Below are 16540 nucleotides of genomic sequence, written 5' to 3' on the forward strand. Positions count from 1 at the left end.
AATCAGATTGCAGGACCAATTGGAATGAGGCAAAGGCGGGATATCCTGTTCCTCCGCTTCTTAAAGCTCTTTAGTCACCGCTTTCCTTACAGTATTCAGTTTAATAAATAAACATATCCGTAAGAAGCAATGGCATTTTATTTGCAGTGTATGTGTGGCTATATTAATGAATTGTACATAAACTGTTAAAGCGTGCAGATGATTTTATCCTGCATAGTTAAAGGAAATGATAAAAAACAAGTTTATGACGCACAGCAAGACAGTTAGTAAATTGATTTAAGTTACTTAAGTAATAAATAAAATTGTTCACAGTTATAGAGACTCGTTCATCCCCATCCCCATCGTAATCACAGCATCACTGTTGCTGCTCAGCATCCCGGAAGTTCAGTTCAGCATCATCTTCTCTTCCAGGAAGAGCCGCATCATCGTCAGAGCTTTGACAACAACGGGGACAGGAGCAAAAACATCGGCCTGCCCGGTAGAAATCCACTCTTTAATTGCAAGCGGAAATCCGATGAAAACGGTACTCCTTCCATTAAAGCTTAATTAATACCTGTTATTTAAGTCTGTTGTGTCAGACAGCTAGCAAACTGACTAGGGGTAATGTTTAGCTAGCTAGTGACTTGACACGACATGGCCTATTCACAAGCTAATGTTAGCTCCTTAGCCATCTTAAATAAGATTAACTACAGCCTAATTGTGCTAGTTACAAGTGGCAATCACAGAATATCACAGATGATCACCGAGTGTGGGGATCGGGGCTCCATGTACAGACATCGTATGTTAGCAAGTTAGCTGAATCAAGCATCAGTTTTTAGTTCGTCATCTTCATATTGATTTACATTAGTAAGTAGTCCGGGATCACAAGGAGATGCAAGGCTAGTGGGTTTGTTTATGTTAGCTTCTGTATACATTCAGAGAAGGATGAGTGTATGATTCGAAGCTTGCTAGCTGCTAAGCACATTAACGCTTTAGTGCTTCTTTCCTATTATTCGTCTCCACCACCAAAGTCTCCATCTCAGTAGTTAATGTCTGCTGTGAGGTACTAGGTCGCAATGGTAGGGTGGTGACTCCCAAACCTCTCAATAGAATTCTCAAGACTGTAAATTAGGTGGCTTAGAAGGCACAAAATGTAAAAATGTGAGGTTTAAAGCCACTGAGACATTAACCTTTAGTATATTGTGGCAGCAAAATGTATAATACCTTTGATTAATGAATTCAAATACAATAAAGTAAGATACTCATCTTTCTTTAGGCGGTGTGTCTCTGTCACACCATGTCATCACCATCACAGAATTGACAGCTCCTCCAGAGGCACAGAAGACCGATTACACAACAGTTTTCACAGGCTGGATGAAGTCCTTTTTCTGATTAGAAAATTGAATTTAATTCATTTAATAGTAGATTGTATGCTATATTAATTCCCTTTGAAGGTTCCAGGAGAATGGCAAGGCTGGGTTGTGTTTAGCATAGTGTGTATAATGTCAGTTTGAAATCAACACTGCAGGCAGGGTGTTTTTACATGACTGGGTGATGTTGTGCTCTGCCAGACAAACACTGTTTTTTTTATACAATAACTAAAGAATTCATGCTTTTTCATGTGCCTTAATTTTTACTTTGTTCCTGTTTTTCTCTGGCCTCTGCAGACAAATGAAGTGACCAACAGGATACAATGTCATCATTCCAGGTGGTGGACTCATCGCCGGGCAGCAGCGTCAGCGTCATGGAAACATCAAACTTCGCCCATGTCATCTTCCAGAATGTGGGAAAGAGTTTCCTACCCCAGGCCCCCTTGGAGTGTCGTTACACTCTGACCCCTTACATTGTTCCCCACCCCAAAGACTGGGTGGGCATTTTCAAGGTACATAACACATAACACTACAGCTGCTATTACTCAGACCGTGCTTCAAAAAAAAGCATAATCTATTAGGGACCAGACTCTTATTGTGTGTGTGTATATATATATATATATATATATATGTGTGTAGATATTAGAACTATTCACTGCCTATTACACAAGTGTAAGTGAGTTAGATTATGTGTTAAGGTTTTATTAATTGGTCTTAGGTTTGCACTTGGCACATTAACACATATAGTACATCTGCCTAGCCACTAATGGTTCAGCTCTTCACTACATGCTTAAAAACTTACCACAAGCTTTGGTGTGGTTGCTCTGCATGCAGAAAGAGGAAGAGTGTACATGGTGGGCTAGTTGCAGTAGGTCTCACAAACATTTGGTGCTCTTAATGAACCACTCTGATTCTTATTAGGACCTCTGTTCCCCCCACTTCACATGTCTGCTCCCTTTTGTCTTTCCATCAGTGCTTTCTCTGCTTCCTGCTAGCCAGCAGTCTCCCTCTGCTCTGCTCTTTTATCAAGGCCATCAAATCTCACACGTAATTAACAGGAAATGTGAACTAGGAAACTTAATGTCTCATAAAGTCAAAAGACAAACATTTTATCGTTGTTTAAGAACTGACTTCAAATCCACCAGCTCAATTAAAAAGGAATAAAGACGCTGGGTTTATTTGGAAAAAAGTCGATTTGGAAAATGTAATTGTTGTAATCCATGCTAATGAAACCTGTTTGATGGTTTGCTCTTCGTGTTGGGGAAGAGGCAGCCCTTGCTCCTTAAATCCTTTTTTGACGTACATGTCTGTCTTGTGTCTCGCGTGTTCACTGAGATCTTATTTAATAGTAGGAGAATCTTGGGAAGGGTTTACATATATGCGCTTGTAAAAATGATAATATATAAGGTCATGAGCTCATGCCACTTATAAATAAATCAATCTTATCCTTTGCCATCAGATGTTTGGCAACTGATTTTGAATTTTGAAAAGGATTGATTAAATTTTAATTACAGGCTAGACACAGATGATCAGCATCAATGAAAATAAGTCTTCTGTCCTGTTAGTCTTTATTTCTTCCCAGAGGCAACTTCTTTGTGATTCAGGAAGAGACTATTTTCTTCCTCTTACCTTTCCCACATCTGCAGGCGTTACCACAGGGAGAGAGACTGAGCAATTATAGAGCTGACTTGCTCTGAGGATGACTCAGATGGCCCAGGCAGGCGCTGTTTATTTGAGTGGTGTACAGACACCACCTAGTGGCTGAAAGTGTTCATTTATGATCTTTTTTACCTATATGGTGGACACACATGCAGCACTCACAGCGTATAAAGTGTAAACACCGTCAGTTTACATGATAACCGCGCGTGTCAAGTTTTCTTTTGTTTCCAGCGTATGTTTTGTTGTATTTGTCCACTAACAGCTTGGTTTAGTATATTTGATTCACATTTACACACACACAACTCCTTCCAAAATCCCCCGTGGAGGTTTTTTTTCTTTTTTTTTGGTTGTGGCATGTTTGTTGGATCAGCAGGGAGAAACCCGTTGTGTAAGTGTATAATTAACGTGTCATCACGCTCTTCCCTCACACCTAGGCAGAATGATTGATAGCTGCTTTGCCTGTGATTATTTTATAACATCACTCCTGTGTTGGAATGCTACCCTCCACCTAACCAAGTGTCAGTCAACTTCACTCTGCAATTATGAAAATTATTTATGTTTCTTTTCTCTTAAGCAAACACACGTGATCACTCATGCGAACTTGGCAGGAGTCCACAGAAGCCTGACTTCTCAGTGAGAAAAAGTAGGAGGAGGAAGGAATGTTCTTGGCCTAGGCTTTCATGTTGACAATTACTATATGTTTGGAACAGCATTATAATGGGTTCATGGGACACACTCCGCAATTATCATGTGTTATGTATTATCAAACCTAAAATTTTGACAATTGTTTTGAGTAGCTCAGTTGATTTACTACTGCTATTTAAAGCTTCCAAAAGCATTGTCATGAATGGGCCTCTTCATGCATTTTCATGGATTGTTTTTGTACATAAACTATTGATTTGTTGTTTAAATATTTAAGTGCATAATATTTTTGTAGAACATGCTAATCTTTTACTTATTATTTCATTTTTGTCTCATTTGTAATTCAACAAAAAAACTGTATACCTCTTTGTGTATCCTATAATTTTCTCCAAAGGATAATCAGCCAGCTACCTAAATTGAAATGTTACATGATTACTATGTGGGAGCTTTCCAGAAGATCAAACCTTTCTCCCATTTTAAATGTTAAAGCGCACAAAAGTTCCACAGGTGTCTGAGGTATCTACAGCTGAAGTGTACTTATGTAATGTCACAAACATACATCACACATGCGAGTTGAAATGAGGGCGTGCGAGTGACCCAGACAGGAAGAGTGCGCGGCCATATATGACGGATTTATGGCGCAGGACCCGAGTTATGATGTTTACAGCGCCCTTTCATCATCTGTCATCTAACAAAACATGAAAACCAAGGGATTATTTTTCCCTTGCCATTTTGTGTAAAATTTTCACCTAATCCCCCCCCCCCCCACACTATTGTGTTCCCCTCCGCCTTTTTTTCTCATTTCAACGGGGCCGTTTAATGCCACCTCACAAGTCTGCGCATGTGTGCGCGCAAAGTACAGCTTGCACTCCCGCCTCATTCTCACACCTTCACTGCCCTTCTTTTTTGTGAGTCCAAAAGAGGCAGGAACTGAGGGGAGGAGGAGGTGTGTGGAGGAATGAGAGTTGAGGAGGGGGGGGGCATGGTTTTAAATGTTTCCATTCTTCCCTTGAGCACTGGTTGCAGCTCCAAAATTATAAAAATGATACAATCTCATATGACTGCTTACTGTCAATCCAAAATGTGCTTAGAATTCATGATTCTTGGAATACCGTAGGCGGCACACTGTCCATTTTGGTGTTATTTTTGTGTGTTTCATTGTGTATTTTTTCACCATGTTCCCTCAGGTGGGTTGGAGCACAGCCAGGGATTACTACACCTTCCTTTGGTCTCCTATGCCTGAACACTATGAACCAGGAAGTACTGTGCACAGGACTGTGGTGTTTCAAGGTACACGCACACACACAGACCCAGGGTATTCCAGAGTTACTCCTCCATTTTACGGCACATATAAAAACCAGCACTTTTATTTAATAAGGGAACACAACCGCAAACAGAGGCCTGGGACCTGAGCACCTCACGAATCACACACACACACACACACATACTCATTGAGGGCTTGCAGACTGGTTTTACTGGGCCTGGAATGGTCAGATATTACACAGTGAAAATCTGAGAGCGTGCTGTGGTGTGTCAAGAGTCAGTAAAACCAGTTGGCTTCTGGATATTCTGCACTTAACTTTTTCTTTTTTGGGAAACGAGGCTTGGTATACTCCATGTAGCTAAAGTATAGCTATGGGCCATATGAAACTAGCACATCCATCTGTTTCTTTACCTAAACATTTACTTGCTACTGTGCTGTGTGAAACTGCTTTAATATTACGTAACATGGCCTCTCTCTTCTCGTGTTCTCTTGGCTCTGCAGGTTATTATGTTCCAAAGTCTGATGGGGAGTTTTACCAGTTCTGTTATGTCACTCATGCTGGTGATATCAGAGGAGCCAGCACGCCCTTCCAGTTCAGATCTGCCACGCCCACTGAAGAGCTGCTGACTGTTACCGAGGATGACAGCAATTCAGACATATTGGTTGTCACCACCAAGACTGGCCTGCTAGAGGTAGACCACACAACATTTTCTGATTTTTAGACTCAATGGAAAGGCGAAATTCCCTCCTCAGCTTAAAAAATCTGTTACAGCCTTATCCATAACGCACAATGTATCATATTATCGATTTAGTCTACCTGTATATAAATCGGTCAGTAATCAGTTTAACAACATTTTCCTTGTATCTCAACATTGATTAGTCCAATATAGGATGGGGAGCACTTATAATTTTCATATTTTCTTTCTCGCCCTTCCTGCTTCTTCTTCTGCCTGTTAGCGCGTGGAGGAGGCACAACAGGAACGCAGGGAATTGTTGAAGGCCATGCGTCTCCTGCAGGAAGAGAAACAGCAGCTGCAGGAGGAGCAGAAGCGACTGGCCAGGGAAAGGGAGCAGGAGAGGGAGACATGCTGCCTACTGAGGACACACAACCAGGTTAGAGAAAGGGGCCGGGGTTAATATACAGCTCATTGTCCAGGTGATGATGGTAGTAAAAATTATCAATTAAAGAAAAAGTGTTTTCAATCCAAATGCATTTGAGCAGGCTCAGCGTGTAGATGTGAAGGCTATTTGCACATGTGTGTGGAGCCAGTTCCTCATCAGTGATCACAGGTCTGAAAACTTCAAAGGCCTGAATTTCCGAATAATCTGTGTCCTTGTTTAAGAGACACACAAGTCCCAAGTGTGTGTGTGTGTGTGCATGTGCACGTGTATGTGTGTATGCATATGTGCACCCCAGTCTTTCTCTCCCTCTTTTTTAACGACCTGACTCAGTGGGCCAGAACGGAATTGGGACGCAGTTTTCTTGGGCATCTGGCGTCAGGGACGATGCCATCGCAACCACAGAGTGAACAAACATGACGTCAAACGCACACACGCTCATACACATGCACAGAGTGCCCCCCCCTCCTTCACTGTCACATTCACATTCAGGTTCTGCACCAAAGGGCCTCTCTAATGTGCACAAGCATGCGCACACACAAACACAAACACACTCATTATGCCACCCGCTTGCAAACCCTTTTAGTCTGTGTGTGGAATGAGAGGAGGGTAGTCCACAAAACCGCCTGTCTGAAAAAAGAGCCCTGCCCAGCCTCAGGGACAAACACCACTCAGTCACGCGATTCAGTAGCCACTGGTTTCTCACTGTCTATTTTCTCTCCGTCTGTCTCCTCTCTCTCACTCTTTGTTAGTCTTCAGAGCTACTTTATTGACAGAAGATAAATTATTTACCCGAAGATTTAAAAACTTGGGTTTTTCTCTACACTCATCTCATTGACGTTTCATCATGCCATTAACTCAATCACTGAAATGAGTCAGATTTCAGATTTATACGAGTTACTCATTCGATAAGCAGTAGCTTGGCACATATGCCTAAGAGCAGTCAGCTCAAGGAAATTCAGTCAAAGCAGGAGAGAGGGAATTGGCAGTGAGAGCTGAAACACACAAAACTTTCCAAGAGTTTTCCTCAGTTGGATTCTAGTCTCGTATCGCCCCCTAGTGCAGCTCTGTGGTCAAGGTCCACAGTATGAGCAGGCTGCTTTGAGTTAGTCCGCTGCTCTTTTTACGAAGGACAAAATCGCCATAAATTAAGCTGTAATACACACACACACTGTTATTACCGTGCCGCTTTTCATTCAACAGGCATGTCCATCTGCAGATATACGACCTGTGTGAGTAGGTGTGTGTGTCTTTTGAAGAGCATTTACAGTAGGTGCGTTAGCTTGTGGCGTTCTGATGAAATGTCCTTTGAGTTTAACATGAAAACATAAGTACATATTTTGTGGCTGCTAATTTTACGACTACACTTTTTATAAGGTCTTTATGCACTGCTAAAGTGCTTCCCAAACGCCAGCCGTAAAAATCATACAGTAATCTTTGCAGAGCCAAGCCCAGAGGGAGACAGGCCTGAGTATGCCCTGGATGTGCACTCTGTAATAGATTGATAGCTGTACTTTGTGCTGTCTGCCTCTATAGGTCCCTGAATGTGGTATAGTGCCCGTCTTTATTTTGCTGTATGAGAAAGATGACTCAGATGGCACAGTATGTTCAGCTCATACTGCAGATAGAAAGAAGGAGGGTGTGTGTGCAGAGTTATGTTGTCCTGTCACGACCATTATTAGCTATGGATGATTTAAAGTCTTTCAGTGCTGATTAGCAGCAAGTTCAAACAAGGCATTTCCTCAGCAAACTAAGGAAACAGATCTCAGCAATAGGTCTGATACCAGGGGTTTGTTTCAAGGAATTTACCGCATACATTCACCACATGGTGCTACTGTTTGTTTGATTATGTTTAACCAACTGCTGTTCTGAATCCACTAAAACCATGAGTCATAATTTGTAACTGGTGATTTGTGAGTGACGGATGAGATAAGGCTTTACGGATCCCCACAGGGGAAATTCATGTGCTAATGCTAAAGAGGAATAGAGGAGAAAGTTTGAGCTGTGTTATAGAGGTATTGAAACAATATATATATAAATATATGAAACGTATATTTGCACATACATGCAAAATGTATTCTGCAGTAGTGCAGTAGTTTAGAAACATTGAACCTTAATGAGAACATCTTGACAGGGATATGATAGAGTGCTCCACTTTCATATGATATACAGCATAAAATATGTGCATATGACAAGCTCAAGTGAAATATTATCATCTGTCAGTAATCATGAGGCTTTCCTAAGCTTCCAGCACTTTTTCTCCATGTCCAAGTTGAGCCTACTGTGATAGGTTGTAGCACCTGTCAGTGTGATCCATAGCTGCCTCTGTGTCCCGCAGGAGCTGCTGCGCTCATCGCAGGGCCTGTCAGAGGAGAGGGAGGAGGTAAGGAGACGGCTGACAGAGGCCACAGACCGAGTCCGCCAACTGGAGGAGGACCTGCTGGGAGTCACCCAAAGAGGCCTGCAAAAGGAGACAGAGCTGGATTGGTGAGTGTGGAAGGCTAACATCTAACTATCAGTCATCTAGTTCTGTGAAGACACAACTGTCTAATAGGTGTGTTTAGTAGAGAGATTTCTGGCCATCCTTCCATCTTCATCTTTCAAAGCAGCGATTAGGTGGAATTAGCTCCTCTCTGACAAGGTTTAGCCCCGTGAATGTTGACTGCCCTGTATATGTGTATGTATGTTAATTCATTTCATGTTACAGTCTGCGAGACCGTTTAAAGAAGCTGACAGCAGAGAGGGACAGTCTAGAGAGCCAACTGAAGAATGAAAAGGATGAGAGAGATCTCTATAAGGTGAAAGACGTTTTATTTAACCAGCAAAACCTGCATACATGGTTTTCTGTCCACAGTCTGACTTGGCATGGTCTGTTTCTCTGTTTTATGACATGTGAAGGCCCACCTGCGCAGTACAGAGCTGGAGAACACTAAGCTGAGTGCAGAGCTTCAGATGCTGAAGGCAGTGGAGCTGAACCGTGAGGTGACCATTGCTCAGTTCCAGGAGGAACTTGAGAGGCTCAGGGCCTGTGTTGCCCAGCGGGACAGTCTGGAGAAGGAGCTACTGGCACACAAAGCTGACAAGGTAGTAGTGGTGAAAAGTGTTTTTTTTTTTTTTTTTGCATATCCACTTTGTTTATTAATCTTGTGTCTTTAGGCAGAGCTGACCCGTGTACGTGAGCAGCTCCGTCAGGCTGAGGAACAGCTCCAGGCATCCCGGCAGCAGGCCTCCCTCCTGGCCTCGGAGCTCCGTGACTCGGCCAGTGCCCGCGACCACACTATGACCGAGCTGTACCGCGCCCGCTTGGAGGCTGACAAACTCCGTGCCAGTCTGGCTGATGCACAGGCTGAGTGCCAGCGCATGGAGAGCCAGCTAGACCGCATGAGGAGCACCGCACAGAAGGAAGTGGTCAGTGTCCGACTTCCTTAATATGTATCTTGTTTGTTGTTTCAGCCAGGACTGAAGGATCTGCAGCTAAACATGGAAAGGATTTTTTTAAAGGAACTCTTAACACATTTTAGTTTTATTTAGGAAGCAGCATTTCATAGAGTGTGAAGAAGGCCAATTTATGCCTGGAGCGCACTAGTCAAGAAACAAAACTTGTGAACTTGATTTGCAAGAATAATGCATCGTCTTACATCTTCTCTGTTTCAGGGTGTTGGGACCAGCGGAGATGTGACACCCAGCATAATAGTGGTGTCAGAAGCTGAGGCCGAGCTGCAAAGAGAGGTGGAGGAGCTGAAGCTGCGTTTACACATGGCTGCTGAGCACTACAAGGAAAAGTATCGTGAGTGTCAGCGCCTCCGCAGGCAGGTAGCCAAACTGAACACCACTGAGTCACAGGGGGTGAGTACTGCTCGGTAAAAGTTCCATGCAGGCCAATTACCACGACTCCAGCGGCACGGACATTTTGTTGTTTCTTTGCAGGAGCCAAAGAGAAATGCTTCCACTGAGACAACACAGGAGCCTCTAACTCCTAGTCCAGAGTCACCCACAGCAGGTGAGGCATCTAAAAAGAAGAGCTGCTTAAGTCTCATCAAATACAAATGCAAGTCCTTGCTTTTAAACAAGGATGTTCTACTGAATGTGTTTTTTTTTTTTTTTACAGGAAATATCGCTACTGCCGCTTTACAAGAAATGACAATCACCCCAGAACTCATTGACAAAGAATCCACATATGCTGACACATACATCAGTACAGAGATGCAACAAGAGAGCATGCAGAAGGAGAAATCTGAGGTGGAAACTGAGAGGGAGGTAAAACAAAAGGAAGAGGACAAAAAACAAAACAAAGAAAATGAAAAAGAGGAGAAGAAGGAGAGCCTGTCAGAGGAGAGCCTGAGAATGACAAGCTGGGTGGAGGTGGAGAACGAGAGGCTGGGTGCTGAGGAAAAGAGCGAAGTGGAAACTGCACTGAAAATGGAGGAAGTGAGGGATGATGTGGAGGAGCAGAACAGGCTCGTGGAGTCGGAGGGGAGGAGCATGGAGGAGGCAGACCAGGAACAGACTCGCTCTGTGGAGGAGGAGCTGGCGATGATGGAGGAGAAATGGAAGGAGCAGTGCGCAATCAACGAGACACTCAAACAGAGGCTGGCCGACGAGGAGGAGAGATTTAGAGTAAGGCACACACCTATATGCACGGAGGCCAGCTAGCTAAAAGCTCGGATTGTTGCGATTGTCAGCAATTGTGTCGATACTTTCAGAATACAAACTGCTTTCTAAATATAGATTGAAGCCAGTTCACATTCAAAAAACGAAAACATCTCCAAACGAGATTTTTAGTTTTCTCTGTAAACTGGATTAAAGTGTTTGTTTTATACAAAACAAAATACATTTTTAACTGTCCAAATACTTATGGCCCACTTGGCTTTTGATCCATGCCACAGATGAGCCTGTGTGTGTGGTATGTGTGCGTGCCTTGATAGTGCACTTGAAATTTGCGTGCAAACATCTGCCAAAGTACCTACCAGTATTTAATCTGTATGAGTGAGTGTGTGTTTATCTGCACTGTAAATACACCTCTCCCTTGACTTTGATAGAGTCTCCTGTCTGTGGCGGGTGCCCTGGGCCCCGAGCTGCTCTTAATGGCCCTGTAGACTGACGAGAGAGGCAGCAGCAGAACACCATGTTTTACGGCTGTTTACATCAGCCACCCAAAAGACGGAGAGAGGGAGAGGAAAGACAGAAGTGAGAGAGGATGGAGGAGCACAGAAATACACTGCAGCAGACTCCCTTCACCTGAACTTAACCCTCTAATGCTGTGCCGTAAATTTGTGGAAGTGGGGGAGAGCCAGAAGACAAAAGGAGATGAAAGACAACGAGGGTGAAGGGGGGGGCAAAAGAAGCAAACAAAATTTAAGACTAAAGAAATTAAGACAGACAGACAGACAGACATGAAGCAGAAAGAGAAACCATGGGAGAGAACAGGATTTGGAACCTTTGAAATAGGGCGAAATAAGAGAAGACCAGGCAACTAGCCATGTAAACTATCCCACAGGGTCAGCTCTGTTAGAGTGGAAGAGATTTATTACGATCCCCTGGTCCGCTCCAGCTTCAACTGAACACAGACCTTGTTTCTTTGCCTTCGGTTTCAGTAAGCACCACAAATCTGACACTGCACCAGGTTAAATCAAAACCAAATATTTTTTCCCTTGCATGCCCGTGTGCATGTGAACAAAATATTCCTCACCATCAGACAACATACATTGAAGGCAAGAAACTGGTCAACTCTGAGGAAATCTGGAGCTGACACTTGATTATTATTAATTATAGCTGGTCAGACAGATATAGCGAAGTTTAGTCTTCTCAGCATTGCCTATTGAAGTGGATACACTAATTAAGATGAAAATTATTATGATGTCACTGTTATTTTTCTTGTCTTTGTGTCACTAGGTGCAGATGGCAGAGCGAGCCAGTGAGGTGACTGAACTCAAACGTAACCTCGCCCAGGCTCTTAGAGACAAGGAGCAGCTACAGGAGGTAACGCAGTACTATTAACACTGTATATTGTTTTCAGTGCTACTGTCATCAGCTCTGATGCTTTTTAGGTGAAACTGTGCAGATCTAAAAATGGACTTCAGGTTGTGGAAGTTTTCAATATTTTTTTTCAAGTCAAGTTTGCATATGTAGAGAACTCTCCATATCCGTAGTTTTTGTGCAGTGTGAACTCTCAGTATCTTTTTCTTCCTTGCTCAGCGCTCCTCATTCTCCACTAATTAATACATTTATACCTGCCTTTTCTGCCCACTGGTACAGTACCATTAGACAGTGCAAATGCCACACAACGTGTCTGTTTCACCTTCCCAACCCTGGTTTAAATGTTATACCTGATAGCAGCGCACTAATGAAGTCATCAAGAGAGGAGGTCAGGGAGGAATAGGGAGAGGAAGGAAGGAGGTACAAAATGGGGAGAGAGCGAGTGCCTCTATCAGCAAAGCCAGAGCAGAGGGAGCCAGAGTCTGACACCCATTACAGTAATGAGTAGGGTACTAATGCTCCTGCTTCAGATATAATCACAAAGGGCAAAAACAGTGTAGAGGGAAACTTAACTCAAAGCTGAAAGTACAGGGAAAATGTGCAGTGGAAATGTTGACTGAATTTCTTTTCCCCATCCATCCCTACTTCTTAAAGGAGTTATTAATATGTACTTTAATTGCTTAGCTGGACTGCATAATAAAGGAAACATATCACAAAGGCATGTTGTCTGCCTCTTTTTTTTTCTCCAGGAGCTGCAGCGTTATGTGTCCAGGCAGATGGAGCAAGAGGCTGGTGTTCAGGGTGCTGAGGTTCAGCAGCCCATGGTGCTGCGGTACCCGTTGCCCTACCCCCAAGACCCATCCCCACCACCATTGGTCCCACAGAGGCCCGCTGAGCTGCAGTACGGCAATCCCTACTCCACCGACACCACCAGAGGTATAAAAAGTCTGACAACCTTTCTGTGCCTCTGTGCTCCTTTTTTCTTATGTACTTCAGTGTGTTAATATTTTTTTTAATAGATCGGGTGGATGTGGCACTTTCTCCGGAGCATATTCCCCGTCCTCCACCTGAGGCTCCACCCTGCGCTCCTCCCTGCGCACCCCCAATCACACCACCCAGCCCAGGTCCAGGAGCACCAGGCTGGAACCGAGATGTGGTCTGCATCCAACCATCTCGCAGCACAAGTCCCCCTGAGAGCCTCGAGCATCCACCAGAGGAGCCACAAAAAGTAACACCACATACAGGCACACACACAGAATGGTGACGCCTCTAAACTAAAAAACATGACTTTCTTAATTGGATTTTTCTCTGGCTTATCCGTATTAAACCACACACTGTAGATTTTGCATAAATGAATGCATATATGAATAAATCTGTTATTTTTACATGTCACTAAGACTCAGCAGCATTAATTTGACCTCAGTGCAGCTGTTTGTCTGGATGTTTTGAAGTAACATCAGCTTGACATACTAATTGCAATCCCAGCCATTGTCTTTCCTATCCTGGATTTATGTTTTGTGAACGATGAATTCCTGCAGCAGTAATCCCTCGTATACTGCACCTCTCTCTGTCTCAGTCTCTGGAGAGGTCCTCCCTCATCTAACGAAGGGAAATACAGCTTGCCCTTAAAAGATGAAGCTTTGAGATCATTTGCATAATGCTCTAATTAATGTCAGTCCTTCAGAGCTCAAGAGAGACAAAGATAACGAGAGGGAGAGAGTAATTAGGGGAGGTTTTACATAGAGACAGACATAAAATCAGTTAGAGGCTGTTGGATTATTTCTATTATATAACAGAAATACATACATAAACCTACCTGTGTCTTATTTTACTCATTTCTCATATCCCATTCAATGAATCTGTCCTTTTTTTAGACTCTACAGTACCATTTTTACATTCTTTTCTCTGTTTGTGTGTCAAAGGCGGGTGATGGGGGACAGCCATCCTGTGAACATCAGTCCAATAGACGCAGTGAAGCCAGGAGTAGCTTCTGTTTTGACTCCAGGTAACACACCTACTCACAAACATAAAGATAAGCTCCACTTTCACACAGTCAGGACACATAAAAAAGGAAACACAGAAGGAAGAGTCAAACACAGCTAATACAAAAAGATTCACTTGTTCTATAGATTACAGAAGTAGCAATTATTTTCTGTTAAGCGTGATATAATTAAATAATACTTTATTATAGGTAGCAGGTCAGCCAGTGTGACTTTTTTTTTTCTCTTCCCCAGTAGTGACGTTCATAAGCGCTGCCCACTGTGCGAGGTGATTTTCCCGCCACACTTTGAGCAGCGCAGCTTCGAGCAGCATGTAGAGAGCCACTGGAAGGTGTGCCCCGTCTGCTCCGAGCAGTTCCCACTCAACTGTCAGCAGCAGCATTTCGAGAGGCATGTCCTCACGCACTTTGACGGCCATGTGCTCAACTTTGACCAGATTGAATGAAGGATGTAGAGAGCGCTCACATCATGTATGGGTACATGTGTGTGTTGTCAGCTATTAGTTCATTTTATTGCAGTTAAGTTGTCCTCCTAATATACAATCATTAGCACTTTTATGGCAATCTTATAGGTTTGAAAGAATGTAGTCGAGAGTTTGTGCTGTGTCTGCTACTCCACCGAGGTATTTAGGTTTCTATGTAGGGTAGCTTTCACTTTACACAACAAGCGAGGGATCGTTAACAATTAGGAATAGTGCCACGATCATTTACTTTTGTATTGTTTTTATCCTTATCTTTTGACTTAAAAGGAGAAAAGCATGCATATATTATGTGTTCAAAACAATCCATAACCGCAAAACTATTTCTTACTTCTTGAGTAAAGAGTAGCAGAAGGTTGACCAAGGGGCACTGAAAAAGAAAACATTTTTAGTATCGTAGTGCCCTTGGTCTTTAACTCCCCTGAAAAATAAAATAAAAGACAGTGAGACATATTAATTATCTGAACAGAAGAGATAAGAATATGATTTTTAAATGTGTAAATGCTGAATGAGAGATGAATATGTGGTGAAGAGTCACCCGAGTGTGTACATACTACTGAAGAAACCCTGTGGTGGAGAGGTGCGTATGACAGTGTTTTGCAAAGACAACAGATGGTTTAAACAAAAACAGCACTACGTTTTTCATGTATCTGCACTAAATAAGGCTTTACTCTGAATGTACTGTACATAAATGAAAATATGTTGTGGAGAGACCCGTTAATTACTGTTGTGAACCTGCCTCCCCTCATTGTTACCTCCCCTCATGTTTTAATGATGAAAGAAGGAAGGACCAATGACTTCCTGGCGTGCACTTTCTGCTCTTAGGTCAGTTTGCAAGAAGCTGGGCCGAATGATACTGCATCATGGTTTTAGGCAAATAGACTGCAGGACACTGAGTTTAAGACACTTTTATTGTTATGTACTGTACTTTCATGTTTTAAAGTTAGAACTATGAAGAAAGAATCGTTGCTTTGTGTGCAAGTCTGTCTGCCCTCATGACTGAATGTCATTTCTATATGTCTTCACAGGGCTTCACACCACTGCTTGTCTATTTTTCTGTCATTACAATGTGTTCCCTGACAGTGTTGTATTCAGGCTTTAAAAAAAAAACTGCACATGCCCAGTAATCACAAAGCAAATCTGTGTGTATGTCATGTGTCCATTGCAGCCCTTTTCAAGTGAGAATGTCAGGATGTTGGTGTAGGTGTGTACTGCAAAGATCTTTATGAATAAAGTACGCTTGTCTAAATGCATTTTACCACATCGTGCTCTTTAATTTGAGTTGGAAAAAACTCCACCATGAGTCTAATCAACTGAACTTTTTACTTTATTTTGCTGTTTTTTCAGTCATTTCCTGTTTACATTTAAGCAGCTTCTCTTTTTATTACAAAGACAGTTTGACATCATTTACAAGTCACTCTGCTCAGAACCTGTTGTACCCCCATACAAAAAGGAAACATTGGTCTCCACGTTACATACGAAAATATAATTTAAATGCACTTGACAACAGACGCACATTACAATACATTCACTGTACACAGTATATTGAGATCCTTCCTTCATCCCCGACACCTCCTGCTGCACACATCCTCCGCTCCTCCTCCTCCTCAATGTATGTAATACTGTGAGTATCCCCAAAAAAACATTGTCATGGTGATATCTGTGAAGAGAGGGTGGGGTCAGACAACCCACTCGGTCCCCTATTATCTCAGAGTTAGTTTCAAGATGGCAGCTCTGAAGCTGCATTTGTGCTTGTGTGCATAGTCGCACACTAACTGAAAGCAATATAGTACATGCTGTCTGTAAAATGTTTATAGAAATTTGCATTAAGAGTCCCTTTGCCATGCCAACTTAGTGGTTTCTATGGCAATACCAAGTTGGAGGACAGGAAGGTGTGTGCACATAAGAGGTCACTGTACCTATCAAACAAACACAACAGAAATAAAAGCTCCTGTCCTGAGCCTTTAAAACTGAATGTACAATGAGGGAAATGAAGCAATGCACTCATGACAAATGATGAAATCCCAGTTGGGGCAACAAGCTGGCCACTGTA

General features: G+C 42.8%; 1 protein-coding gene across 3 annotated transcripts; it reads left to right on the plus strand.

The window, feature by feature from the left end:
- Positions 1-387: 387 nt before the first annotated feature.
- tax1bp1a (Tax1 (human T-cell leukemia virus type I) binding protein 1a) lies at positions 388-15740 on the plus strand. Of its 3 annotated transcripts, XM_028428544.1 has the most exons (18): positions 398-523; positions 1256-1348; positions 1647-1861; positions 4838-4940; positions 5416-5606; positions 5872-6027; positions 8372-8520; positions 8741-8831; positions 8932-9117; positions 9190-9441; positions 9688-9879; positions 9961-10033; positions 10142-10650; positions 11926-12012; positions 12759-12945; positions 13029-13237; positions 13932-14014; positions 14244-14454. In XM_028428544.1, the coding sequence occupies exons 3-18, from the start codon at positions 1673-1675 to the stop codon at positions 14452-14454; spliced, it is 2868 nt and encodes a 955-aa protein (XP_028284345.1). In that variant the 5' UTR covers positions 398-523; positions 1256-1348; positions 1647-1672. The 3 variants fall into 3 exon arrangements, with proteins under 3 accessions (XP_028284336.1, XP_028284355.1, XP_028284345.1); XM_028428535.1 differs by lacking the exon at positions 1256-1348 and having other exon boundaries at positions 388-523; positions 14244-15740; XM_028428554.1 differs by lacking the exon at positions 1256-1348 and having other exon boundaries at positions 388-523; positions 14247-15740.
- The last annotated feature ends 800 nt before the right edge of the window (positions 15741-16540 follow it).

Source organism: Parambassis ranga, chromosome 2, assembly GCF_900634625.1.
Source record: "Parambassis ranga chromosome 2, fParRan2.1, whole genome shotgun sequence".
Taxonomy (NCBI): Eukaryota; Metazoa; Chordata; class Actinopteri; family Ambassidae; genus Parambassis; species Parambassis ranga.

What these genes read in the sequence shown, in the direction of transcription:
- tax1bp1a (XM_028428535.1), top strand. Translation starts at nt 1,673, where the DNA reads ATGTCATCATTCCAGGTGGTGGACTCATCGCCGGGCAGCAGCGTCAGC. An exon ending in ACTGGGTGGGCATTTTCAAG is followed by an intron (nt 1,862 to 4,837) that starts GTACATAACACA and finishes ATGTTCCCTCAG; the next exon opens with GTGGGTTGGAGCACAGCCAG. An exon ending in CCAAGACTGGCCTGCTAGAG is followed by an intron (nt 5,607 to 5,871) that starts GTAGACCACACA and finishes TCTGCCTGTTAG; the next exon opens with CGCGTGGAGGAGGCACAACA.